This window comes from Gouania willdenowi, chromosome 14 (assembly GCF_900634775.1).
Source record: "Gouania willdenowi chromosome 14, fGouWil2.1, whole genome shotgun sequence".
Lineage (NCBI taxonomy): Eukaryota > Metazoa > Chordata > Actinopteri > Blenniiformes > Gobiesocidae > Gouania > Gouania willdenowi.
The window spans coordinates 24,271,134-24,299,094 of NC_041057.1; the positions used below are offsets into that span (position 1 = coordinate 24,271,134).

The 27,961-nt window shown below is 40.0% G+C and overlaps 1 protein-coding gene across 5 annotated transcripts; it reads left to right on the plus strand.

Annotated features, from left to right (window-relative positions):
• On the plus strand, positions 1 to 27,903 carry mlxipl (MLX interacting protein like). Of its 5 annotated transcripts, none has more exons than XR_003675538.1 (16): positions 1 to 310; positions 2,347 to 2,453; positions 5,660 to 5,742; positions 5,870 to 5,959; positions 11,065 to 11,230; positions 11,491 to 11,571; positions 18,477 to 18,628; positions 18,703 to 19,303; positions 19,411 to 19,484; positions 21,484 to 21,718; positions 23,475 to 23,590; positions 23,708 to 23,830; positions 24,016 to 24,143; positions 25,319 to 25,442; positions 27,289 to 27,413; positions 27,513 to 27,534. XR_003675538.1 is itself a non-coding variant. In XM_028467449.1 (16 exons), the coding sequence occupies exons 1-16, from the start codon at positions 57 to 59 to the stop codon at positions 27,659 to 27,661; spliced, it is 2,625 nt and encodes an 874-aa protein (XP_028323250.1). In that variant the 5' UTR covers positions 1 to 56; the 3' UTR covers positions 27,662 to 27,903. The 5 variants fall into 5 exon arrangements, 4 of the variants coding, with proteins under 4 accessions (XP_028323250.1, XP_028323252.1, XP_028323251.1 ...); XM_028467449.1 differs by having other exon boundaries at positions 27,284 to 27,413; positions 27,501 to 27,903; XM_028467451.1 differs by having other exon boundaries at positions 27,284 to 27,413; positions 27,513 to 27,903.
• Positions 27,904 to 27,961: the final 58 nt, after the last annotated feature.

The following is a 27,961-nucleotide window of genomic DNA, read 5'->3' on the forward strand; positions in this document are numbered from 1 at the left end:
GGTCCTTTCTGAGGGTCAGCTGAGGGGACAGCACAGTCCACTTCTCTGTCCTTGTCATGGCGGACAAACACACGGTTTGCTGTGAGGGACACGGTCACCTGCAGGACTCCTCCGAGTCCGACAGCGAGCCGGCCCCGAGGGTGTTCCTTACCCGGAGTCAGGTCATCCACAGCGGGCACTTCATGGTCTCGTCCCCGCACAGCGACTCTGCGGCTCGGCGGAGGAGAAGCGGCGGCCCGCTGAGCTCCGGGAGCCTGAGCATCGACCCCACTCTGACCCGCCTGTTCGAGTGCATGTCTCTGGCCTACAGGTAGACCACGACAAGACCATACAAATACATTTTAAAAACCATGAGAAGGTTGAACAGTCAAATAGAGTTGTCTTTAATTTCAGTTAAAAAATAAAATAAGAAATCGAAAAATAATTTGACAGACAAAAACATGGATTTGCACAACTTGCAAAAATTTTGATTCTTGATACATTTGTGAAACTAAACTCTGGCAAAAAGCAAATACTTGTGTTTAAAAGCTTCATGTTTTTTCAAAACAATTTCAGATTTATTTAATCTTTAAATCAATATGAAATATGAATTTGTCTGGCTTTAGCTTTTCAACACATCTAACTAACTTCACATTTTATGAAACCTGTAAACTCTGAACTTAACAGGACAGTATGAGAAAGGACAAGGAAAATAAAATAAAAAATGCGATTAGAAAATTGTGTTTTATGTAATCGCGATAATATTGTAAATGTGATCAATCGTTCAGCCCTACTACACATCATGTAATGGAAAACATGGCGGACATTCCTTAAATTTTTACTGGCATTTGCTATGTATTAAGAGCGGTTGAGGCTTTAGCTTCATTTTCAGAATCAGGGTTAGGGTTAACCCTAACCCTATTGAATTAAATGTTAACAGTCAAAATATTTTTCACAGACTGATGTGATATGTAATAGAGCATTTACAAAATAAAGCTTTGTCGTCTGAGTTATTGCCTCGCCTACTTGACCTTTTCTTATCTACAAACCTAAGCTGTCATAAAACAAATAAAATGTACCTTGTAAATGATTTAATCTATTTACCACATTTTTAAAATACATATTTTATGAGGTCTACACAGTACACACCCCTTTGATTGTTCCTGCTTTACTATTTGGTGTTAAACATTGGCCCGGCAGGTAAACTCAGTCACAATAGTCGAGATTTACAATAAAGTTTTTATAAAACTTTAATCATCATTTCAAGCTGTCATATTTGAAACAGTGTCAGGGTCATCTTTAATAAAACAAAGACAAATCTATGTTATTGTTAAGGCCTGGTCTGCACAGTGAATTAATATTTATTTTCCCACCAATTCCCTTTAAAGTCTTGAATTTCACACATTTCAGAGAGAGAGGAAACTTCTTTTATTGTTTTGCTGTCGTTTCCAGCAGCATTTATCGATGCAATTTTTATGTATTTTAATTGAGAACAAACTACTTTTGTAGTCATAACAAATGTGTGTTAGGAAAATGATTGTTTATAATGCAGTTTTTGCGTTACACAATATACAAGCTGCTTTCAAGAAGTCTGCGTTTATTTAGTGTCAATCGCAAAGTGAGTCGCACTCGTGGCTGAGTAGTTATCTTGTCAGGCCTCTTGCACAACAGCATGGAAAATCTTTGGTGAAAGCTGAACTTTGAATCTTGTTGGTAGGCCAGAAAAGTTAACAGTTAACCAAGGGAGACAAGCTTCTGAAATGACGGAACAGCCCCCCCCCCCGTTTTTTTTTTTTTTTTTTTGTCAACGAAAAGATCATTACTATTTTTCTAGAGAAGATAGTAGAAGTTACTGTCTGCTGATTAAAAAAATATATTATAAGAGAATACACAACCTCAGAATCCTAAAACGTTGTCATTGTTAGTTCTATTTCATCTTTTTTTAGTCCTGTGACAGCAGATATAGTCTGTTATGTGCAGTATACCATTCATAAAAGGTACAGTTTTAACAGACTAAAATGCTGTCATGTCAGCACATTAAAAGCATTTTGAAGATGTTTCCTAGCAACTCCCTGAGCACTTTGCATTAGGAAGCCTTACTTAGTGCTCAGTAAGCAAATGGAACGTGAGGAGAAATGGGCAAACAGCCTTCTAATGTACTAAGAATTTGCTGATTAGGACTTTTTGTCAAAAATCAGGACAGCTTTTTCAGCACAGCAGAGGCAGTGAGCCCTGTGATGCTTTTCTATTGTTTGTATAGAAAGTATACTCAGCATATCTGACGTCTGTTTTTCCCCTTTATATAACATTGTTTGAATGATTACTCCAACAATGTCATCTGTAAATGTTTCTCCTCTCATCTTGCAGCGGTAAAATAGTCTCCCCTAAATGGAAATCTTTTAAAGGCCTGCGTTTGCTGTGGAGGGATAAGATCCGTCTGAACAATGCCATCTGGAGAGCTTGGTTCATTCAGTGTGAGTCAAACACGCATCACTTGCAGTCATCACTGCTTCTAACATCATCTTTCTAGATTTGACGAAGGAACTGTGGACAAACAAATATTACATTGTATAGCTGCTTCGCAGCAATAGTTGGAGCCAGGCCATTTTAAGCAAAAATAGCAATTTTTCATGAGCTGAGGCTTGAATCATTAACACCAAGATACATCCTCTATCTTACTAAGCTAATATGCAATAGGCAAATGTGACACTTAGCTTTACCAATGTGTGCAAGATAGCAGCTCTTAGAGCATATGTGTCAAACTCAAGGGCCGGCGGCCAAATCTGGCCCTTCAAAGCATCCAATACAGCCGGCAAGAGGAAGTGACAAAAATGACAGAGAAAACATGAATCATTGTGTAAATTACAATTCAGTTGTAAATTGTTGTTGAAAGAACTCAAAATCTTTCCAAAATCCTAAATCTTTTCTCCAATGATTCCCCAAAATTAAATAGAAATTGTTATCGCTTAGATATTATTGATGCCTTCCATAGTTTGTCTAATTTGTAACTGGATGTCCAAATTTGGGTACATTAATGTTGACATTTTTAGTTTTCCCACTTAAAACCTGCGACCCACTTGTGATTGAACTGTTCTAGTTTGACACCCCTGTGTTAGCCTTTAAAGGCAGAACGGTTGTCAAAAATTCAGTTATTCAGACACACATCCAAAAATGTACATATTGCATCTAGACAACATGGGATGTTGGTAATGTGTGTTTAACAATGATTTATTGGCTCCATTAGTGAAAAACTGATGTTTAAAAATACCAATTTTCCATTGTTTGTCACGCCTGATGAGGTGGTAGAGGACCCAAGCACAGAAAGAGACTGAAGCAGCAGAGTCCATGTTTAATGCAGAAGCCAACAAAAAACAAAATCCAAAAAGGCACGAGGAAAACATGGAGCAGGAGACAAAACGCCACATCACACGAGGAGGGTAACACTCACAATGAACCAGTGATCATTCTGTGTCCAAACATAGTGAGGGAAGCTTGATTGGGAACGGAGAAAGCTACACCTGGGGACAAAACATGAGGGCGCTAATCACTCAACCCAAACACACTGATATCACTGGGAAGTGGAGACACAAGTATGAATACCAGGGGGTATTATACAAAAGTCAGATAAATACAACCAGGATTAATGAGAATGCGTGGTTAGACAAAGTCTGGTCACCACTATCTTAGATAAATTGGTTGCACGTTTGCTGAGGCAGGATGGGTGTGGATTTTTGAGATAAGTGGGTGTTCATGGCTTTCTTAAGAAGACCATGAATTTGATCACAAAATCACAGATGAAAGAATGAATCACAGACACGCAGCTTTGTTTACACCTGCCGAACAACGTATGAAGAAATGAAAGACATGATACGGAAACAAGGCAACACCAGCGCTGCTAAAACGGAGAGAGAAAGGCTAGCAGACGATACCCGACCGCTTTAATGGGTAAGAAGCCCTAAAATGTAGAATTAATAAAGTGAAATGCTACAGTTACACTAAGAGGAGGTGGAGCTGATAATTTTACAATAATCACTGATTATTAGATGTATTCATTTTTTTAAAGTTTCTCATAGAATAGATCTTTATTGATCCCCCAGAGGGGACATTCACAAAAAAAAGGGAAAATGTATTGGCTGGGACTCAAACTCAAGTTTCCTGCATGCAAGGTGAGACTTCTACCACTGAACCACCAATGCAATGAATCACAGAACTGTATGTTACAGTGCACACTGTAAGCTGAAAATAAATAATTAAAGTTGCTCGAAAATTAAATGTCTTCTTTTCTTTTACAATGAATGTGGGTCATACAAATACTTTGAAAAGGTGCTATGCAATAATTTGATTACAATACATGATCAACACGAGACAAAATGCAATTAAACAGAAAAAATAGCACAACAGAACAGATCATTCATTTAACAAAAAAAAAAAAAAATCCAAAAAAAATGATCTTCTGTCAGTAACATTGAAGGCATAATGATTAAAGTCAGATTATTCTGAAACTTTTCATGTTGGTGTTTTATTAATAAGAAAAATATTCCTAATAAACCGTTTGCCTTCTCACTTTCATTGCTCAAATATTGTCTTTTTTATATGTTCTTTTCCTGTTTCTGTATAAACTATGGTAATAAAAAATATTAAAACCAAAAGTCAACTGACAAATGAAATTACTAGTTATAATATCTGGGTGAAGAAACTTGGGATAACTTTATCCTGGTTGTTAATCTCCTCTATACCAGGTTAGCTAAAGAGACACAATCACCATGGTTACTTCTCCCAGATAAACTTGGCCTGCTGTCGTTCATCCGACTTGGGGATAATTTTATCCAGGATAGCCAATTATTCCAGGCTTTGTCCCCTAGCCTGGTTTTGTGCAATACCCCCCTGGGAAGCACAAAAAGACAATAGTTAACGAAACATGAAACTACACAAAACAAAGACTAACAGAACTAAAGCGGACCATAAGGGCTAAACACAAAACTAAACAGACTCTGACATTGGTAGCATAAGAGGGAAATTCAAAATGCTGTAAAAAAAAATTTAGTTTTTGAGATCAAATTTTGTTATTTTCCAAACATCATCTACTCTAAAACTTTGTTATATTTTTAGATGAGCATTTACAAGTGTTTGCAAATATATCTTAACATTACTCTTTACAGTCAAACATTTTGATGGACAGTAGTTTAATTTTTTTGAAAATTTGGTTTCAATTGAACAAAAATTGTGGTAGGAGATAAATTTAGTAGATTTTGCAGTTTTTGATAAAAATGGAGTGATGAACTTAATAATTTGCAATAAAATTGCATGTAAAAGAGTTCTTTCAGTGTTGAGGCTATGTTTTGCTGAAAGCTGTAAATTTGTATCACATTTGGTTGATTTGTTGTGAATTTTCAGAATTTTGAACTTGAAAGGTTGGCTCAAGCGCCACCTTTAAGGATGATTGGCCTGTTTTTGCAGCTGAGGCAATCTGCCATGGACCTTTGTTCAGAATTTAGCGATTGTTTGCGCATGGGAAGTAGGATTGTATCAGAAGAAGAAGAACATGTAGAATAACTACAGGTTCCATGCAGCTTCGGCTGCATGGAACCTATATAAAAGCAACTTAGGTTAAGATGCATATACAGAATTTATTGATACACTCAGCAGCTCTAAAAGTTTAATCTCTGTCTACACTGCTTAGATGTGGAGAAGAGGAAGAACCCGGTGTGTGGCTTCGTCACCCCACTGGAAGGCTCAGAGGCAGATGCTCATCGAAAGCCTGAAGTGAGTGACTCCTTTCAATCCAAAGCCTCTTTATTTTACAACTTCACATTTAATTTCTAATGTTGAGTGTTGAATAAGCTCTCGGGTAAGGGTTACGCTTTGTGTTTCTCTGCTGTCATGTCAACAGGCCATCATACTAGAGGGCAGCTACTGGAAGAGAAGGATAGAGGTCGTCATCAAGGAGTATCACAAGTGGAGGATTTACTACAAGAAAAGAGTGAGTTGAGCATCCTCAAGGAGCTTAAAACATGTCTATTTACCTGTAGCTGTGCTTTATCGCCTGTTATTAGTCTTTTTAAGTGGTTTATCCATTGACTGTATCTAATGGATGTATGAGATATATGAACAGGCCCATATAGACACATATCATTGGAGCTGTTAGCAGCCATTGGAGTTGCTAGCAGCTAGCTTAATTAGGCTCTGTAACTGCAGCGACAACAATCAAATGTACCCTCTAATTCAAAGGCTTCCTTAAAACTGCTGGAGAAAAAAATCTTTATTAGATAAATACATAGTGTAGGCCACATAGATCAGTACATCAAAGATCATTTGTTTGTTTTGATCTCTGCTGTAAACACGACATTGAAAGGTTTTGTGCATTGCGGGATGTGGAGTCCCGTAGTCGGATGCAGAGACTTCTTCCTTACTGTGATGTCTTGTATTTACACCAAAAAAGTATGCCAAAATGACTTCTCAACACATTTTGGGTGAAACATTTGCTGATGCTTATTTTGCCATTACCATGATCTTTTATGTTTCTTCGCCAGATAAGGAGAACAGTGATTTGCTTAACAACTTTTTTGTATTAGTTTCACTTTAAGATCAGGTAAGAATGAAGTAAAAGCACCTCTGTGCATCTATCTACAGGATTGCAATGTGAGAAACCTTTTCCATAATATCAAAACAAATATCAAGAAAAATTCAGTCTTCAGTGGAGATCAAAACAAACGTTCTAGCGGCATATGAAACCTTTCACAACCTTTTTTCTTAGATTTATGTTTTATTTACCAATAGTAAAGAGTTAATAACCATAGCTTCAAAAAATTTTTTTCATCAAACTGTTTGTTCTTTTTTTTTCCTTTTAAATTTACAGCAACAAAAAACAAGTTTCACCTTCATCAGCTAGTAAACGGTACAGAACAGGGCCATCCTTCTCATGTCATGCGTCACAGCCTGGCATTTCTGGGTTGTTGACACACGTGGAGCAACAACACCTCATCACTTCTTTAGTTTATTTATCAATTTCTGGATGAAAAAGAAGCAAAGCTTCATGTAGTTTAATCAAATCTGACCTACTTTCAGCAAGGCTTATTGACAGAGGAGCTGCCGAAGCCACAGTGACGCCAAGGTCAGGAGAAAGGAAAGATTGAGAGGAAATAAAGGAAAATAAAAAAGCTCCCGATTAATGATAGTGATCTCTATGATCATTCAATCTTTAATGATACCTGTGTTTTTGTGAACGTGCACAGCTGTGGAGCTCTTTGTGACTTTTTTTTCAATAGAGTCTAGGGATGCTACGCTACAGTTTTCCCATGGTTCGGTATGCATCACGGTTATTGGGCCACGGTAACAGTACGGTTACGGCAATCGCAATATTGGGGGAAAAAAATACAATTAGATTATTTTCCAAAATTGTTCAACCCTAATATATATATATATATATATATATATACACACACACACAACACATACATTCATATATGCATATATGCAGACATACATAAACAAACATATACATAAACATACAATACATATATACATGTACACTAGAGATGCACCACCCTGGTGTTGGTGAAGAAATTATCAATTAATCTCGGTTCGGGTTGGGGCAGGTAATTTTTTAAAGTCCGCTCTGACCTCTGTTGAGTCCGTTCCACTTGAACGTTTGTGCATTTAAACTGTTGCTTCACCATGTCAGTCTTACTTTTTCCACTTGCTTTGCCGTGTAACCGCTGTGCTTTACGATGCGACGGGGACTTCTGTTGGCATGTCTGCCATCGCACTTTCACTATTGATGGTACGTGAACGAGCATTGACTTCAGTAGTGCAGCCAATAGTAATGCCCAAAACAGCTCATCTCTGATTGGCTGAAATCTAGCATCACGCTCCTGGATTTTTAAAGCTCAAATACAGAGCCAAGAGAAGAAGAAGAGGTTCAGCGTTGTCTCAGAACACTTAAATTGAAATATGCTCAAAAGTGATTGTAAAAAGTCTGTTATTAAATAAGGAATAAATACAAGTGCACTCATTCCAGTATGATATAATACAAATATACAAATATCATGGAGATATAGAAAATAAAAATATATGTTTTTCGGCCTTCTTGCATCCCAAGCGTGTGTATTGTATGTATAGCCACACCGTCTGCGTATCCCTGTCTCTCTGTGTGCGCGCGCACTGTGGGCCCTATTCTCCAGTCTGGACTTAAGCGCCTACAGTTAAGTGCCTCTCTCCTCGGCGTATTCTCTGGTCCAGGCTCCTGACACGCCCACCTCTCTTAAAGCAACCAAAAGCATGTAGTTTGTTAATGAAGGTGGTCTGAAGCAAAGAATGCGGACTGGGCCGTGATGTCATTATTTTTGGACTGTCTAGAAATCAGGGAACATGGTGTTTTCCCAATGCTTGTAAATGTCTTTGAAATCTGTGAAAATGATAAAATGCACTTTTAATTTTAAATGCCTTTGTTGATAAACAATGTAACAGGTTGATTTGGACAGATTACTGCTTTCTTTCTCCCCTCATATTAACGCCAGATTAACATTTGTTTTTGTGGAAAGCCTGGTTTTATTAACTTCTTACATTTTTGCATTCAGAAATGATTAGTTGTCATCAACATCATCTGTCATCAATGTTTCACTTGTTATTTACTTTTGTAGTGGATAAAACCATGACTTTACATTATACACAGTGTCAAAATAGCTGCTCCACCCAGGGTGCGTGACTGGGATGGAGGTGCGCAGTGACTGACTTAAGTACAGGGGGAGAATAGTGCACAGCTTTTCTGAGTTACGCGCATGGGAGAATAGAGCCCTATGCGACTACTTATCGCTGTGTGTCCATCTCCCTGGTATGTGTGTGAGTGAGTTGGTTTTCTGGGGCTCATGGCTGGAGAACATGATGTTGCACATGCATTTTATTAGTGTTGGGTGATATGGCTGGAAAATATATCAAGATAAGTATCAGTTGATATCAATAATGATTTATCACTTTTTTAACCTATCCAAAATAAGGACCAGGAGAAAAAAAGATGAATTAAAATACATGTATTTCAAATGTAATTTTTCACCTTTAATAAGAGGTTAACGATGAAAAAGCAGAAAAACTGTCAAATAAAAAAACATACTGGTCAATGTGCAAATACAGTATAGACACTAAATAAATTCTTCATCATCTGTTGAAAACTATATCATACGGGAAACCATGCAACCGTACCACATGCGGTTTCTTTTGCAGACAGCAATTTAGTCAATGGTAAGAACTGAGCCATTTTAGAGAACCAATTTACTGTTGTCCGATCGGTGGTGTAATCTTCTGATCGTGGGAGATTGGAGATGAAGTCCAGAGACCAGGGACGGCAAGGCCTAGGTAATGGTTGCAGCAGACCAGCAGGGCGTTGATGGGATTCCTTATTCTGGGCAGAGATGGAACAGGCAGAGGTGAACTCACTGACCTCCCTCTCCATGGTAGGCCACCACAAGCTCTGACGGATAATGTGCGTGGTGCACGATGTGCCGAGTTACCAGGCAACCTTTCCGGTATGGGACCAGTGGTTGACAGCGTACCTGAGACTCAGTGGCCCACCACATTCTACCACCATGGAGGTGGAAAAGATGTGGGCCGGAGTCTTTGCAGTTTCCTGGACCTCGTCAATGCAGGAAAGAGGCTTGACGTTCCTGGAACCAGGACGATAGGATGGAGTGAACTCGAAACGAGAGAAAATAAAAGACCATCTAGCCTGACTTCGGTTGAGTAGCTTGGCCATCCTGATACATTTGAGATTCTGGTGGTCTGTCCACACCCCGAAGGAATGTTGGACTCCCTCCAACCAGTGACCCCACTCCAATGCCACCTTGACAGCCAGGAACTCACGGGTTGCCGACGTCTCAATTCCACTCAGCTGGGGAAAGCCAGGGGTGGAGCTTGTTGTTGTTGGGAGACTGTTAAGAAAGCACGACCCCAATTCTGTTGTCAGAGGTCTCCACTTCCACAACAAACTGCAGTTGTGGGTTCAGCTGAATGAGGGTTGGCGTCAAAGTGAAGGCTTCCTTCAGCCAGAAGATGGCTGAAGGAAGGTCAGTCCAAGGGTATTGAGGTAGCAGATCAGCAAGTAGTGGACAAAACCAGGAAACATGAAACAAGGGTGAGTAACAGCAGAGTCATGAGGAGAGAACTCTGGATTACTGGACATGGGACACAGATAATCTGGTGAAGATCTGGTGGAAGAACAACTGCTTAAATGGTGAGGGAACTGATTACAGGTCTGAAACAGCTGGTAACAGGGAGTGAAGTAGCTGAGAGTGAATTAAGGAGCGGGACTTTCAAAGTAAAACAGGAACCCTGGCAGGTGTGACACTCACATGCATGTAGTGTTTACTGAAGCAACAGCACTTTGTTCTGGCAGTGGCCCTATGGTCCCCCAATTTGAATGCACGTGTGTATAATTCTCAGAATTAGGTCACGGACAAAAGGCTGCCGCTGTCATTGAAATGGTGAGACAGCAAAAAAAATAAAATAATAAAAGGCCCCAGTGATTACCTGCTAGGGGTTAGTGTTTTTGAACAATATTGCACAGTTCCTTTTCCTCACACACACATAATCATAGAGACACAATCACACATGAAGAATACAACAATCTTATCTCATTTCTACCCACACACACATATAGGATGCCGTGAGCACAGACGTAATCAAAAAACTTTCTAGCTCAATCTGGGCTTTCCTATAAATGTGGCATCAGTTTTTGAAGTGAAGTAGTGAGGCAGAAGGAAAAAGCTGAACCAGGAGCTTCATCTTCTGTGAGGTGTTTTTGGCTTGTAGAGGAGAAAAGAAAGGAAGACGTATTGGTCTCTATTCAACAAAACATTTGTCTAGCATTATTTTTTGCTATGAAATATTTTTTTCATTTTCTAATGAATTAGTCATTTTTCTTGATTCTTGGGACCAAAAGCTGGTATACAAAGATTAAAGGACCAAACTCTAACATCCATTTAGTCATTTTCCATCCTGGTACTTGAAGCCTTGATGAAGGGATCGTTCAGGGTGGACCTGTATTTCCTCAGATGTTGAATAATTGTTTGGAGTCTTAAATTATGTTCTACACAGGGTCCTATCTGCCAGTCAAAGCTGGACCAGCTCATCTATCAGGAGCCTGAGGCTGCTCCAGTGGAGGCTCACATGTTTGACTTGGATTGCCTTCTCTCGGATATCTCTGACACCCTTTTCACCATGACACAGAAACCCTGTCTTTGGGCCAGTGATCGACACAACAGTGAGTCAAGTTATTTACAAGTTACACACTGAGCTTTAGGCATTTCTCCTGAATTCAGTGCTCGTAAGAAACATCAACAGCTAAAATTAAGAAAATGCTGGACATTTTCTTTGGTTTTACAGTTCACTTTTTAATATGTTACTGTACCTCACAGTATAAAAATGTCTTTATTGAAATTAGGTTAATTGGCTTAACTATCAAGACTCTAAAGCAAACATGCAGTGTAATAGGATATTTAGTAATACTTAATTTCTTTTCAGCTCACATGAGCAATGCTGATATCATACAGCCAGGCCTGACTCCACTGCAGCCCAACCTGGATGATTTCATGGATATACCAGGTAATCTCTGTCAATTTTTCTAATTATTTGTTCAATAATGTTTGTAGAATGACCAGATTTTTTAACTAAAGGTTGTGTGTTAATACTGTATATTCAAAAGAACTAACAAGAAAAAAGGTCATTTTCTGAAGCCCTCCTTTACCTTTTAAGCCGCACTTGCTTTTTTAACATTGTTTAAACTTTGAGTTGGTAAGTTACTCGATAGATGGAATCTGCAATCCTGTTCAGAAACACTTTTTGTTAATATGTGTGACATGGTCCTTCCATCCTGAGAGTAGTCAATACAGAAAAAGGAATGAAAAAAATCCTACCTCTTTAGCATCTAGAATTCTGTAATAAATCTGACCGATCTCTACCATTCGTTTCGAATTGAAAGAACGAATCAGATGCCTTCATGTCTTGTTTGGATGTGAGTGGCTTAGGAGTGAGCCCCGACGAGAGCATATGGGAGGGTGAGGAGGGGTAGGAGGGGGTTGGAGCTTAGAGAAGGTCTTGCTTACTCAAATTATGCTTTCTTTCCAACATTTTTAATTTTTAATTATCTTGGTCAAGTTAGTTGTTTAAGGATAAATCGTGACAATAGGTTAAGTCCATTTGCAAAATGAAGTAGAATATTTTAATGATTGGAACCTCCACTATGCTTTACTAATCACTGGAAATAATCATTATTGTATACTTGAAGTCCCTATGTGTAACATAGTGCTGGCCGATGATATGTTTATCTGCGGCAATGTGTCACATGACCAAAACACTACAGCTCAGCCAATCACACAATACCACGAGATTAGCCAATCACAATCCTATGACAGTGTCATTACCGAGGAAAAATGTCACTGACCATGGCCCCCCCCGAAAGTCCAATTCTTAGTGCTCTTGGCGGCTTCACAAGCATTTTTGACAAACTTTCCCTTGCTAAACTTTTTAAATTATACACCGTCTTTTGATAGAACTTGTAATTAAAATTCACTACAGGTACCTTTTAATGTTTCACATTTAATCAGGTCCAGAGTAGTTCTCTTCATTTGTTCTATACTTAGCAGGGTAATTATTATCCAAATTAAAAGTGTGCTTTATTATTTTTATGGATTTCAATGATAATTACAAGTGTTAGGAAAATGTTCCAAGATTTCCAGACAGCCCCAAAAAGACGACATCATGGCCCAGTCCGCCTCCTTATAAATGAAGCTTTTCAGACCACCTTCATTCACAGACTTGCATATCAACTTAAATATCACCTTTTTACAGAAACTTAGTTTAACAGTTAATGCCTCTTTTTAGTCCTGTCTTTTTATACATGCTGTGTTGTATTGTTTTAATCCTGTAGCACTTTGAGGTTTGGCATCAAATATAAAGTGCATTACAAAAAAGTGTATTATTATTATTATTATTACTTACCCGCGTTTATGTGTGGTGGGCGTGTCAGGAGTCTGGATGGGAGAATACACGCAGGAGATACGTGCATAATTGCAGGTGTGTAAAAAAAACAGTAAAATGTAGACCAGGGGCCTAATTTATAAATGCTGCGTAGGTACAAGAAAAACGTATGCCACTTGTAGGCAACGTTTGGGATTTATATAAAGCAAATTGGGACGATTTACATATACTGTAATGTGAAGGATATATTTGCAAAAATGGAGGAGGAGGAAACGATTATACTGATGCTGCAGGGGGTGAGTGATCATGCCCGTGTCTAAAAATACAGTTTTATATAATTATTATTAATAATAATAATAATAATAATAATAATTGCAATTAAAATGACATGATCATTGCGCAAAACTGCTGATCAATTGGCTGCAACATCTGTAGCTGTTATAAAAAAAGCACGCACTCACAATGCGTAAAGACACACAGTGGCTTATCCGGCACTGCTGGAGGACGTGGCACATGGGAGACTCCGGATAGAGCGGATCTTCAGAGACCAGCGAGACCTATTGCATGACCGTGTCCGTGAGGACGAGGTACTGTGGAGCCCCCGGCCACAGCACCACCGACCCAGTTAAGACCCTGGGACTGAAGAAAAACATTGTTTTTCTTGAAATGAAACTATTGTGAATTGCGTTCCATTTTTATTATTTGGAACAAGAGAATGCACATTAATCCCATGCTTCCGGCGCATTTGGTGCACCTGTGTCCCCCCCGCCTCTGTTACAACACCGAGGAATTCCCCAATGATCCCCGCCAGCATTTGGTCTTGGAGGGTGAGCTCTAGTGTGGCCTTTCCACCACCTATTGCACAGATGCACTTCCTATGGAGAGCGATACGCCTTTTCGCCTCCACTTTTATGTCTGACTATTTCTTTTTCACCTCAGCCACAGTCCAACCCTCTGAGGCAATGCAAAGCTCTTCAGGCTTTCTGGCATTTGTAAGGCGCACTGTGTCACCAAATCAATCTCTCCTTTGTGTGTCCACCACAACAATTAATACCACCACCTCGCATTGAGTGAAATTTGTTTTATTTGCTTGTTTTCCACCTTGTTCCATTGTGAAATTTCTATCAGTGAATATTGACCAATCAATATTGAAGTTGATTTTGAATTTGATGGGGAGCCATTGGAGCTGCTGAAGGACAGAAGAGATGTGGTCAGAGGATGGGGTTCCGGTGATGACACAGGCTGCAGAGATCTGGACCAGTTGGAGTTTATGGAGGGATTTGTGAGGGACACCGAAAAGGAGTGAGTTACAAAAATCAATCCAGGAAGCAACGAGAATGTAAACTAGGATGGCAGTGGAGTGAGGAGTGAGAGAGGGGCGGAGACAATTTATGTTGCATAGGTGGAAGTATGCAGACCGGGTTATGTTATTGATGTGAGAGTGAAATGATAGGGAGCTGTCGAGGATGACACCCAGACTCTTGACCTGAGGGGAGGGAGACACGGTGGAGTTGTCTGTGGTGAGGGAGAATGAGTTACTGTGGTTTTGGAAAAGATAGATTTGGTGCTAATGTGGAGGAATTCTGTCTTATTGGAATTAAATTTGAGGAAGTTGGAAATGAACCAGTTTTTAATTTCTGAAAGGCAGTGGGAAAGGTTTACAGGACAGATAGAGCTGGGGTGTCATCCCCGAAGCAGTGAAAACTAATGCTGAATTTTCTGAAGATATTGCCGAGTGGAAGGAGATAGATGATAAAGAGAAAGGGGCCCTGGGGAACACCAGAAGTGACGAGGGAGGGCTGAGAAGTGAAAGTTTTTAGTTGGATGAACTGAGTGCGGCCTGAGAGGTAGGAGTGGAACCAGTGGAGGGAGGTGTGAGTGACGCCAATGGAAGAGAGTCTATTGATGAGGATGGTGTGAGAAATGGTGTTGAAGGCTGAAGTCAGATCAAGGAGGATGAGGATGGAGATTTAAGTCTGCTGCCATGAGGAGGTCAGTGGTGATTTTGATGAGCGCAGTTTCAGGGCTGTGGAGGGGACGGAAACCGGATTGGAATTTTTCATAGAGGCAGTTTCGGGTGAGGTGAGAGTAAAGTTGAGGCGACAATTTTTTCTAAAAATTTTGAAATGAAGGGAAGGTGGGAAATGGGGCGGATGTTATTGAAATCATTAGGGTCTGAACCAGGTTTTTTCAGAATTTGGGTGATGACTGCAGATTTAAAGAGAGTGAGGATGGATCCAGTGGACAGGGAGGAGTGCATGATGGCTGGTATGAAGGGAAGCACAGAAGAAAGGCAGGACTTGACCAGGACAGTGGGGATTGGATTGGGCTGACATGAAGAGGGTTTAGATTTTTTAATGAGGATGAGATTTCTGACGGGGGGAATTTAAAGGAGGAAAAGGGTTGCATGGGCTGAAGAGGTTCGGTGGAAGGGAGAGGTGATGGGTGATAAATGCTCCTGGATGTTATTAACTTTATCAATGAAGAAACAGAGGAGGGAGTTACAGGTATCAGAGGAGTAGAAGTGGGAGGGAAAAGTGTCGGGGGGTTGAGTGGTGCTATTAAAAACAGAGAAAAGTGTCCTGATATTGCCAGCATTTGAGCAGATGAGACCAGAGTAATATTGAGATTTAGCAGGAGAGATGAGTCCTTGTAATGAGATAAATGAGCTGTATACAAGTCTTTGTAGATGGTGAGACCAGATTTCATGTAAAGCCTCTCGAGCTGATGACTTTAAGATGTCAGGGTGCGCAGTTCGTGGGTAAACCAATAGGAGGAACGGGTAAAGAAAACAGAACGTCATTTGACATGATCAAGTGAGTTCAGAATGCAGGTGAGGTCATTATTGTACTGTGAGACCCGTTCATCAGGGGAGGAAGAGGAGTCCGGACTTAGACTGTTGAATGCTGGAGCAGAGGGAGTCCATGTTGATGTTTTTAATGTTGCAAAAGGAGATGCTTGGTGATGGAGAGGCGGGGAGTGATGTTGAATGAGAGAAGGAAATGGTCCGTAATATGCAGTTCATCAGCAGTGCAGTTGGTGGGGGTGATACCAGTGCAGCAGATTAAATCCAGGGATGGTCATTTATGTGTGTGGGAAAATCAGAGAATTGGTGGAAGCCGAAACTGTTGAGGGATGATGAGAAGTCTTTGGTGAGAGGAAGAGCAGTATTTTCCATGTGTATGTTAAAATGACCCAGCAAAATTACATTAGGTGAAAGAGTGGAGATGTGGGTGAGGAGGGCTGAAACTTCATTTAAAAAGTCATGTGTGGACTTCCGGGTATGGCACTGAGCTGAATGGCAGCATTAGCTAGAAGCTCCCAGAGGGTCAATTTTCCCCCAACAAATTTATAAGACTGAAAAATACAAAAGTCACTTTGCACTATAAGATGAGTCTGAGCACGAGGCTCTGGAGGCTATTCAGGCTAGCATCATTGCCGAGATACATGCATCATGGGCGGAGGTAAAGAAAGATTTCACCGAAACTATGGACTTAATGAGAATAGAACTGGGAGATTTTCGACAAGAGGTGGGTCGAAAGCTAAATTAAGTGGTTGCCGACATGAAATAAATCACAGACAAGGTCGCAGAGACCAAGCAGAGGGTCGCAGACATGGAGGAGATAAATACAGAGAGCAGAGAAGCCCTCACATACGCGCTGCAGGAGAAAGTCCAAGCTCAGCTCACCGACCTGAAGGCTCGCTCACGGCGAAACAATATACGCATCCACTGAGTTCCCGAGGGGGCCGACAACATACAAGACTTTATAGAAAGGTTTATTAAATCGCAGCTGTCCCTCCCAAACAACACCCTCAACATCCAACTGGTCCCTAGGTGCCAAACCCCCACCCGGTGCCAACCTGAGGTTCCTGCTGGTTTACCTCCAAGAATACAAAACCAAGGAAACTAATGCTCCGCTCTGCTTGGAAAATTAAACAGGTTGTTTTTTTAACAAGAGTAGCCCAAAGAGATTGTCATGAAAAGAAAAGCCTACTCCACAATCAGAAAGATGCTCAAGGAGAAAGGGCTGCGCTTCCAGATGCTCTATCCTGCAAAACTCTGCGTGTTTTTCGACACTGGACCGATCATCTACAGCAGCGCATTACATGCAAGAGAGGAGCTACAGAAGAGAGGAATGATCATAGACAGCGCTGGAGAAAGAGAGAAGACCTCTACAGGAGCTGTGCCCTCACCCGGAGTGAGACAACCGCCGGGGGCCGAGAAGCGCATATGAAAAACATCCAGGAAAAATTAAGGTCGTACCGACGCAATGATGGAGTTTAGTAAAACATTGTTTTTTTCTTCACAAAAGTACTTGAGTAACTGACTACAGAGTTGGTAGTAACCTGGGGTAATTAATAATAAATGACAATGCGTTTTCTATTTGTCATGATTAGATGTTAAAACTGACCACTTATCTGGGGGCGATCACCACACTGATGTGCTCTGATTATCACTTGTTAGAGACTCATGCCCATAAGAAGGGGGGCCCCAACTGCCTTTAAGTTCACACTTCAAAAATGGAAGTCACAATGTTTGAATGTTTGTTTATGGTATGTTGTTCCTTCACTAGCAGACAGATGTTTTACTGTTCAGGTCATGCAGTGTTTAAATGTATGTTTAAAACTTAGCTTTTATATACATTCATGCTTTATCAAGAATACAAAGTTATTACCCTTAATGTCAATGGGCTACAAAACCCCATAAAAAGACTGGGTGGAACAGTTTCCTAACAGAATTTGGGTTTATGTGGAGCCAAATTTTACCCATTTGCCACATTTCATGGTGCCGCGTACTGTATTGTGATGGTCCACATCTGTGACCGAGCGTCATAGAGCGTGCTAACTTTGCCACTGGCTCTTGCCATATTTTGTGCTACGTCGTATGTGGCATTGAAATGTGAAGTACTCTGTCATGACAATACATTTTTGCCGTTCGTAACGTGTAGGGGCTCTATGTAACCCAAGCATTACTCTGATTTCTTTTGTTTGCCTCTAAATCTCTGCCAATGTGACTTCCCAACACATTTATGGTGTTTTCATGGACTGAAAGTTGTAGCAAAACAATGGCGGATGTTTATTTTGGGGCTTACATTGAACACTTCGAATCAGGCCAAAAATGAATGTCTTGTGGAGTGAGGTGATATCACTGGGAATACCGGGAACAAACCAGGAAAAAAAAAATGGTATTGACAACGTCAATAAGAGAGTGTTTACAATGGAGATGAAAACAATCTTTTCAGTGGCAATTTCAATCTTTTACATCTTTTTTCGAGCAAATGATCTTCGATTAATTAATCTATGAGGCCTATACTATGTCTTTAGATAACAAATTTAGCCTCCCCTTCAGCTTTAACCTTGTATTGCAGTGTGGTCACCATCAGCGCTTCATGTGGTATTATATTGGAAACAAATCATTTAGATTAAAAACAAATCATCTATATTTTAAAACTATTAACTGGTCAAACTACTGGATTTGTAGTTGGTTTCTCTACTAATGTTTATTGACAATCTGCCTGTGTGTTTCTCAGATATCTTTATGAACTACCGAAGTCAGTCTACTGAGCAGACAGATTTTGCTGACTGTGGCTATTTTGAGAGCTCATCCAGCACATCATTCTCAGCAGTTCCTCCCCCTGTCGAAACAGTTCAACAGCAACTCATCGATACACAGATGCCTCAGGTACTAATCCTGCTGCAGGACAATGCAGTTTTTATTGTAATTTTATCTTAATTGATTGAATCTCTTATTTCCAGGCCAACCTGTCCCCTGAAAGTATTTCCCAGTTGTCTGCATCCATTCCTCGGACTGATGCAATTAGGTTGATCCAGGAGTGCTGTGATTATCGTACATCTGGCCCAGTATCATTAGTCACACAATACGGAAATTCGTCATACCATGATGCACCAGTTTCCTTTCCAGCCAGCACCGATCAGCCAGCCTCATCCAGTGTCCCTTTTTTGCGTCCACTGCTTTGCCACAAATTTGGCTACTACACAACAGCCAGCATGACGTCCACTGTCATCACTCACACCACCTCCAGTGCTGGGGCTCCTGTCTCTGTGCAGCAGGCTCAGGAATACAAATACCCTCCAGAGCCATACTGTCAGACTTCATACTCAGCTGCTTTGTCCAACCCAATCAACATAGCCCTGCCCTCTGTCACACCAGCATACTGCTTTTCAGTCCCAGAGCAAATGGTCAATGCAGGGGTCAGAAAGAAGCACGAGCAGAAGACCGGAGGAACAAGGACCGCTAGTTCCACTGACAGCGCTCCCCAACCTGCTGCTCACCCGGCCTCTGACCCCACGCACACAAGCTGCCTAGCTAAACTACTTTCCTCCAGTGGGCATGAACGTGAGTCGTTTAGTTTCTTAAAACTAATTAGAACCTCAAAGTTACCCACAGTTTTATTACTATGTTTGTATTAAATAAAGTTGTTAATTTAAGTTTTGTGCTTCTAGGAAAACCAGCAGTGGGGTTTGATTCATCACTTGTGACAATCAGAGGTCACAGGTCATCATCTCCAAGTCCTTTGGTAAGCTTGTACTCAAAAGCACAAAATATACAAGTTTCAAAAAGTGAAACTAGTATATTATATTCATTAATTACACACAGACTGATATATTTCAAATTAGGGCCAACTTTGGTTGTTTAGTTCGACTAATTGGTTGATGCCGTCGTGGTCGACCAATATTTTCATTGGTTGACCAGACTTATTTAATATGCAAGGACTTTGACTTTCAATTTCAGCATTAAAAGTTGTTCATTATTTGCAAAATAATAAAATTACAATGGGTGACATTTGTGTGATTTTAATAGGCAAGGCAAGGCAAGGCAAATTTATTTGTATAGTGCATTTCATACTCAAGGCAACTCAATGTGCTTTACATGATAAAACATTCAATTGTTTAAAATCAATAAGAACATTTAAAATCATCAGTAAAATCAATTAAAATCATTAGTAAAATCATCATGACATCAACAACATGACCAAAAATCTCTCTCTCAATCATATGCAGTAGAGAAAAAAAGTGCCTTTAACTTTGATTTAAAAATGTTCACATTGGATGCTGACTTCAGCTCTGCTGGCAGTTTGTTCCACTTCTTTGCAGCATAACAACTAAAAGCAGCATCACCATGTTTACTGTGAGCTCTGGGCTCCACTATCTGACCTGTGTCCATAGATCTGAGAGACCTGCTGGGTTCATACCTGAATAATAATGTAGTCTACTGATATATTTTGTAAGTAAATGGGCTTTTTTCCTGTTAACTCTTGCCGCTGTCAATTAAGTATATGACGCAACGTCATGTGCTCAGTCCACATGCATAGCAGACGACAGCATCAACCTGACAGTCATCCGCACACACATTCATCCTGCTGTGCAAAGAGGGTCCAGTTTTGACGAAACGAAGGATTACATTCAAGAACGAAGCAAGTGTGACTCTACGGGGCCACTGGTGTGTGGAAACAAAATCAGGGCAGATAGCTCAGGCTCCTTATGGCTGCGGAGCAACTCCTCTGCGTCCCTACCATCCATGCCCGCAGAGCGCATCTTTTCCAAAGCGGCCTTAATGCTCATTTCCAATTTTTATTGTTCATCCGTATCAGACTCCATTGTGAATGGTTTATGGCTCCTATCTAACCTGCGTGCACATTGTCGCGTTTGTCTCAAAGTTTTTGTGCAGTGGAGTTGGAGGATAAATGAGCAGGTAAGTATTTTGTTTTGGTTTTAGGTGGTTAAACACAGACCATTTATGATATGAACCTTATTCAAGCGTTGGCCCAAACTCCCCCAGGCCTGGGCCCGGTGCAATTGCTCCCGTTGCAACCCCCCTAGAACCGGCCCTGCATGGAGTCGATCAGTCTGTGGCACTGCTCAGGTGTTATGAGAGTCCAGGTTGCTCTGATAGTGGCCTTCATCTCTTCTGCATTGTTGGGTCTGGCGTCTCGCATCTTCCTCTTCACAATACCCCATTGATTTTCTATGGGGTATTGTGAAGAGGGCACCAGCTGTCTTCAATATTGAACAGCTCCACAATATTCTAATTTTTTGAGATACTGATTTTGGGGTTTTCATTAGTTGTCAGTTATAATCATCAACATTAAAATAAATAAACACTTGAAATTTGTCAGTCTGTGTGAAATTAATGTATACATTATACAAGTTTCACTTTTTGAATGGAATTACTGAAATAAATCAACTTTTTCATGATCTTCTAATTTCATGACCAGCACCTGTATAACAGCAATATACAGTATGTCTTATATATTGGTAGGCTGATATTATCACCCATCTCTAACACAAAATAATGAATAACTAAATAAAATAAAAAAACAAGAAATTGGCTTACTGTGTTTTGAACATAAATTGATGAACATTTTTTTAGAGTGTAATAAAAATGTGAGAACAAAGGAATGCATTTATTTTAAGACATGTAAAATTTATTCTGTCGTAATGTGAACTCTTCTGGTGCTCTGCGATGGAGGGTAACATCATCCTCAAAGGTTCCTTCAAGCGTTCTGTGTTATTTAGCAGATAAGCAACACTGTGCACGTGGCTGCAGCCTCATCACATCTGCAGCAGGGCTCTGGAGCCGCTTCAGCAGCCGTCCTTTCAGTTCTGGGACACAGCAGCTCCTCCAAAGGCTTGGCTGTGTCCACCCAAGTCACCCATGGCTCCACACACACCAGCACAACACCTCTTATTCCAAAGACAGAGAAGCTGTCACCTGTCCAGATCTACGGTCCAGAGATGAACAGCCTAACTGGTAAGACCCCAATTGCCTTCCAAAAGCAATCAAAACAAGACTATTGTGGTTCAATAGTTCAATAGTTTTGATTTGATGTCACTAATGTTTAAGTGAGTCCCTGGCTGACCCAGACTCCTCCTACTTTATCCTCAGCCCAAGTTCACCTCAGGGCTGTTTGCTGAGCCCCCTCCTGTTCACCCTGCTAACATATGACTGCTCAGCCCAACAACAGCGCTGTCATATTGTGAACAATACATGTCGATTTTTATATTTTGATACGCAAAGTGACAGCATTTCACAACTATATTCAAGTTTTTCAACATCTGCATCTGGCAATTTTCCACTTGGATTTGACAAAAATCAAAAGATGATCCCTGATGTCCAAGAACAGAAATTTCATAAAAGATGGGAAAGCGAATACATGTTGGCATTTTGACACCAAATGCTGAGCTATGTATAGCATATTTAGCCTCCAAGAATAACAACATATTGTCGAAGAAATTAAAACTGCATTTGCATCATGATATATTCACAAAACAAATGGCACAAAATGATGATTTTGCCAGCAATACTCTTACAACAGTAATCCATTTACCGTACATTTGCACTCCTTTCACAATCTGCTTATTTTGTACTTATTTGTATATTTCTCTATTTTATTTGTATATACATCATTATAATTATACAATGTCGTTCAGTCCATGTAGGCCTACTCATTAACATGAACAAAATTAAAAGCTCCTTTATGTGTAAAAATGTGTAAACTGAAAAAATGTAGCTCCCTTTAATAAAATCACTCGAAAACAACAACAGGGGAGACAAATTAGGCACAAATACGAGTGTAAAGCAACATTTCCTCTATCATCCTGTTCACAACAAACATGAGCTGACACGACATTGCCTCCACTCCAACAACAGCTGGATTCACACCTTTCAGCTTTTATTCACGCTTTAATAACGTGTTGGTTAAAACAAATTCACCCGAGGCCTGTGAGAAAAACTCTCACTGTGTTTTTCCGGTGGGATCGAGAAAAATCTTTATTACTAGAAACCCGTATTCCTTTTATCTTTAACGTTGAGGCGGTGAATTCACAGAACTACTACAGAGCCCATCGGAAGTATGAATCATATAGTGGGAGCTTAGCTGCAGTTGGCAATTAAGTAAAATAGCGTGTGCGATTTTCCTGGTTTAATTCTATGGGACATGTGATAATAAAGTTTGTACCAATGTGGCAATTTAGGTAGAATGTGATAAACGACATAAATTCGTACAACTAAAACTATTTATTTAGCATCAGAGCCGCACACATGACTGTAGCTTGCCACTGTGATTGGCTCTGGCACACACCGGAGCAGAGCTGTGCAGTGATTGGCTCTGGGTGCACACGTGACTCTAGTGGGTCTGCTTCGCTCAGGGAAGACAATTTTCTGAAATTATTCATTAAATGTACTATTACAGTCCAAACAAATCTGACGTTGCACAGCTTCACACACACACACACACACACACACACACACACACACACACACACACACACACACACACACACACACACACACACACACACACACACACACACACAGAGATTCCTTGCTTTTATAGAAAGATGTCTTTCTGATTTAAAAATTACAGACTGGTGCTCTCCTGTGTTTGGAGAAAGGGATTTTATTTGTTCGGACAGTCTTACTGTGGCAAAGAAACAATACTTGTTTTTGATTGTCAAAATATTGTACTAAAACTTATGTTTACTGTTGTAAATGTTGTCCCTTCTAGTTAATTTCCCAGCACATCCAGGCCAAATATCACCACCCAACCCCTTAGAGAAAGTGTCAAACCTTGACACTCCTCTCCTTGGCTTCTCTGGACATGTAAGATTGGACTCATGTAAGGTATGTTGTTGGTTTTTTGTATCCTGTTTGAGTTTTTACCGGATAGTTACTGTTCCTGAATGTGTATTTGTAGGAGTAAGGCAAAAGGTACATATTTCTGAGCTGTTGTCATTGCAGCAAACAGAGACGAGGAGGATAACTCACATCTCAGCTGAGCAGAAGAGGCGTTTCAACATCAAACTTGGATTTGACACTTTACATAACCTGGTGACAACACTCAGTTCTCAGCCCAGTATTAAGGTATGATGACACAGAGTGGAGCAGAATTCTAAAAGTATGAGTGAGCACTGGTATGAATTTGGATGCACTATACCACCATAAAACACAAGTGAAGCAGGAATTCTTCATTCAGAATTTAGTTTGTGTAATGCAGAGATTGCTGGTTAGAGAAATTGTGCATTATCTGTTTTATCTTGCTGGCACAGATCAGCAAAGCCACCACTCTACAGAAGACTGCTGAGTACATCAGCAAGATGCAGCAGGAGCGAGCTCAGCTGCATGAGGAAACTCAGAGGCTCAGGGAAGAGATCCAGCTCCTGAACTCAGCCATTAAGTGAGGACTCTGCATGCTTGTCTGTTGTCACCATAAGTGTGCTTCTTTATGTGTATGTCACTGTATACCTGTGCATTCACTACTGTTAAAGTGGTACTCTCTTCAAAAACGTTTGCATTTGACTGTCATGGGATGGCTTTTAGTTCAGGAAAACAATACAAAACACATCAAGCGAGATTGGCAGAGTTACATATTGCATATATAAACAATGGTAGATTTGAATCAGGACCTGGTCTTTGTAAAGGTGCCATGCTTGCAAGATTTTCTATTAGCTTACTCACAGTCAAAAACATGTATTCCAGTCTTAAAATATATATATTTTTTAAATTAAATTAATTTTAGAAAATTGTCTCTGGATCTGCTCATATTATTGCTCCCTCCATAGGCCTGATCACTTTTAGATAATTTTCATTAGCCTTTTTGCTGACATCTACTGTAAACCTACAGGACAGCACCCATCCAGGGTTAACTTACCTCTGCTGCACAGAAATGGATAAATGTCAGTAAATGTCAGTGGGTTTAACTATGAGATAGATTTTAAAGAGTAACGAAACCTCAAAGTTGATTTTGGCCTGGGTTCATGGGGCAGTTAAGACACACCCATAAAATATTCAAAGAACAATCTATGCTATGATAACTACTAGGGGATGCAGCGAAATGAAAATTCTTGGCCGAAATCGAAAACCGACAACGAGAAAATCAAGGCCGAAAACTGAAACATCGGAAGAAATTATTATGCCAATTATTAGTACCTTGCATTTATGGCTATACAGTATGTGTACGAGCATCACTAAAATTAAAGCATTATAACTGAATAAATTAATGTTAATGTTTTAAAAAAAATCAATTACATTTATTTAGCACTGACACTTCAACAATGCTAAATAAATAAAAATCTTTAAATTGAAGTCACCAAAATGTCACAAACGACCATTCTCAGCCAGTAGCAAAATTATCTTGTAATTGGCTGGGTTTAACCCATAGAGAGCAGTCACTCTTACATTTATACAACAAAATATACCAAATTAAAATACTTAATAATCAACAACACTACTTCATATCCAAATACAAAAGGTTTTGGAATTTAGTTCCACTGTAAGCATGTGAACCTTTATCACTCTGTGCCTGCCTTGTTGTCTTGAGTGTTCAATGCACTGACTCAATACTATCAACAGTGCATGCCAGCAGCAGCTACCAGCCACTGGTGTTCCTATCACACAGCAACGCTTTGACCTCATGAGGCAGAAGTTCAGAGAATATGTCCATGCTCAGACTCTGCAAAACTGGAAGTTCTGGATTGTATCCTTTCAAAAGCTTAGACGTCCACTTAAAACCTAAAGAATAAAAGGTTCTGGTCTAGTTGCTTTTACTGATGCTAACAGGTGCATGTGCCCATTCACCATGGCTTTGATATTCATCTCATCTCATCATCTATACCTGTTTTGTCTTGTACAGGGTTGCAGGGGATGTTGGAGCTGATCACAATTGATGTAGGGCATGAGGCAGTGGTTAAAATGCAATAGTTGACAAAATTGTCAAACAAATGTTTGTAAGTTGCCATGGCAACACAATACATGTGAATGTACAGTTTGTGGTAGGGCTGGGATGATAGACATAGTTCACAATGATGTTACGATTCTTTGGAAAGGGAAAAAAGACACTTTAATTTTTTACTTTAACTCTGGGCAACCCCCAGTGATATCATTAGGGTTGGGCATCATTTGAATTTGAACGATTCCGGTTCCGATTTTGATTCCTTATTTAGGTTCAGATTCCGATTCTTTCAAGAGGCATGGTCAAAAAGTTTACATGTTTTAAATGAGCTAGCTAACCAGAGGTCTTCTGGATAAAATAGTCTTTACTTTACTAAGAATTTATCACAGGGCTGGTTTCAATTAGTATATACAGTAAATACAAAATCTATGAACTTGGAATATTATACATTTTCTTTACACGAGAACTTTGTTTTTGAAAACCTCAAAAAAGGTGTGAGTGTTTTTATGTGCTAACCTGGTGCACAATATCAAACATACAATAAGGAACAACTAGTACAGCCTAGTCCAGTATAGCGGCAGCTGACACCGGCGCACCCCCCACGAGCACGCCCGCGGTGCGTCCATCATTGCCCTCATCGCTTGGCGGGGGAGGTTGACTGCTTGAGGAGCGTGGAGCGGCGGGGGAAAAGGTGGGACCCCCCAGAGGGAGGCAGCCCTTGACCCCTTGGTGAGGAGAAGGGGAGGCCGCTGAGTTACGTGGTGATGCCAAACACTTCAGGTGGATTCTTTTTTGTTGGTGTTCGGTGGCTTCTTCTTCTTCTTCTGTTTGGTGGACTGGGCTTCGAAAGTTGCTTGCTGAGAGAGAGAGAGATTTAGAACTACAAATGAACTTTATTCTGTTGATTTTTGTTTTTCTGTTATTTATTTTGCCATTGAAAAAGGCCATTACATTTCAAAATTACTTCACTAATCAATCAATCTTTATTTGTATAGTGCCAATTAATAACACGTGTTATCGCAAGACACTTCACAGAAAGTAGGTAAAAGACCCTACTGTTTGTGATCTAATTACTTCATGACTTTGATGCTTTAGACCCACATTACATAAATCAATTTTGTTCTGTATTGTTAAATATTAGAATATCCAATTTAATTAAAAGACTGTTATGTGGGGAGGAATTGCTAGCTAAAATTTCAGACTCCCCTTCTTTATCCGGGCTTGGGAGTCTGAGAGAAGCTGTGACATCGTCATCAAATTTCTTCTAACATTGAGCTGTTCTGCAAAGCTGTATTCATGAAATAATTCATTAACGGAATCATTGCAAACTAATAAGATGCTACACACCCGTGAACCAAGCAGCAGTCATGTTGAAACTCTGAACTCTGTCTGATCCTGATGCGCTGAGATATTTGAGCCACACACAAACAGAGATTCCTTGCTTTCATAGATAGATGTCAACGATTCCAGGAAAATTGGAAAGTTAGTCCCGGGAACAATCAATGCTTGATGCCCAACCCTAGACATCATGATATCACTTATCCCATTGACGGTAGATATTGTCACACTTTAATATGGTGATATATCGTCCCATCTTCATTGAATAGTCTGCTTTTTAAACCCATTCTTTCTTAACTTAGTGTTAGTTCAGCATCATTATTGAGCCGCTGTTTGAGTCCTATAATGGAATGGTGTCCACTGCCAGTGTAGATGACCTGTGTCGATCTACTCTGTCCTGGCTGGACCAGCACTGCTCCCTTCCTGCCCTTAGACCCAGTGAGTCAAACACCAACAACTTTGACCAGTTTTCAGTGTTTATTTTATTATATATATATATACATCCATTTTGCTTTGACTTTGTTGTACTTCTCCTAGTGGTGCTAAGTTCACTCCGTCTCCTAAGTACCACCACAGCCATCTTGACAGACCCAAGCCTTCTACCAGAGCAGGCAACCCTTGCTGTCACCCAGGGTGACCTCTCTGCTACCTTGGACCAATCCCTTCAAGCCTCCACTCAGCAGTGACGTACACATGTCAGATTTTCAAAAGGAACTTTAAGACATTTAAAAACTGCATCTTGTTTGTCCAATAAAATTGATAAGCTGTAATTCGTAAGTACCTGGACCAAACTTCACCTCTAAGAGTCCTAATAATGTGTGATGAATGCTGGTGGATCAAAGCATTTCATACAGGACATGTGTGATTTTTAAAGTTTAACATAAAACAAAGACCATAACTATATGTACAGTTGTAAAATGTAATCTTATTCAAATAAAAGATTAATTTCAAGAAGAAAAAAAAAATGTTTTTTGTAGATCTTTGCT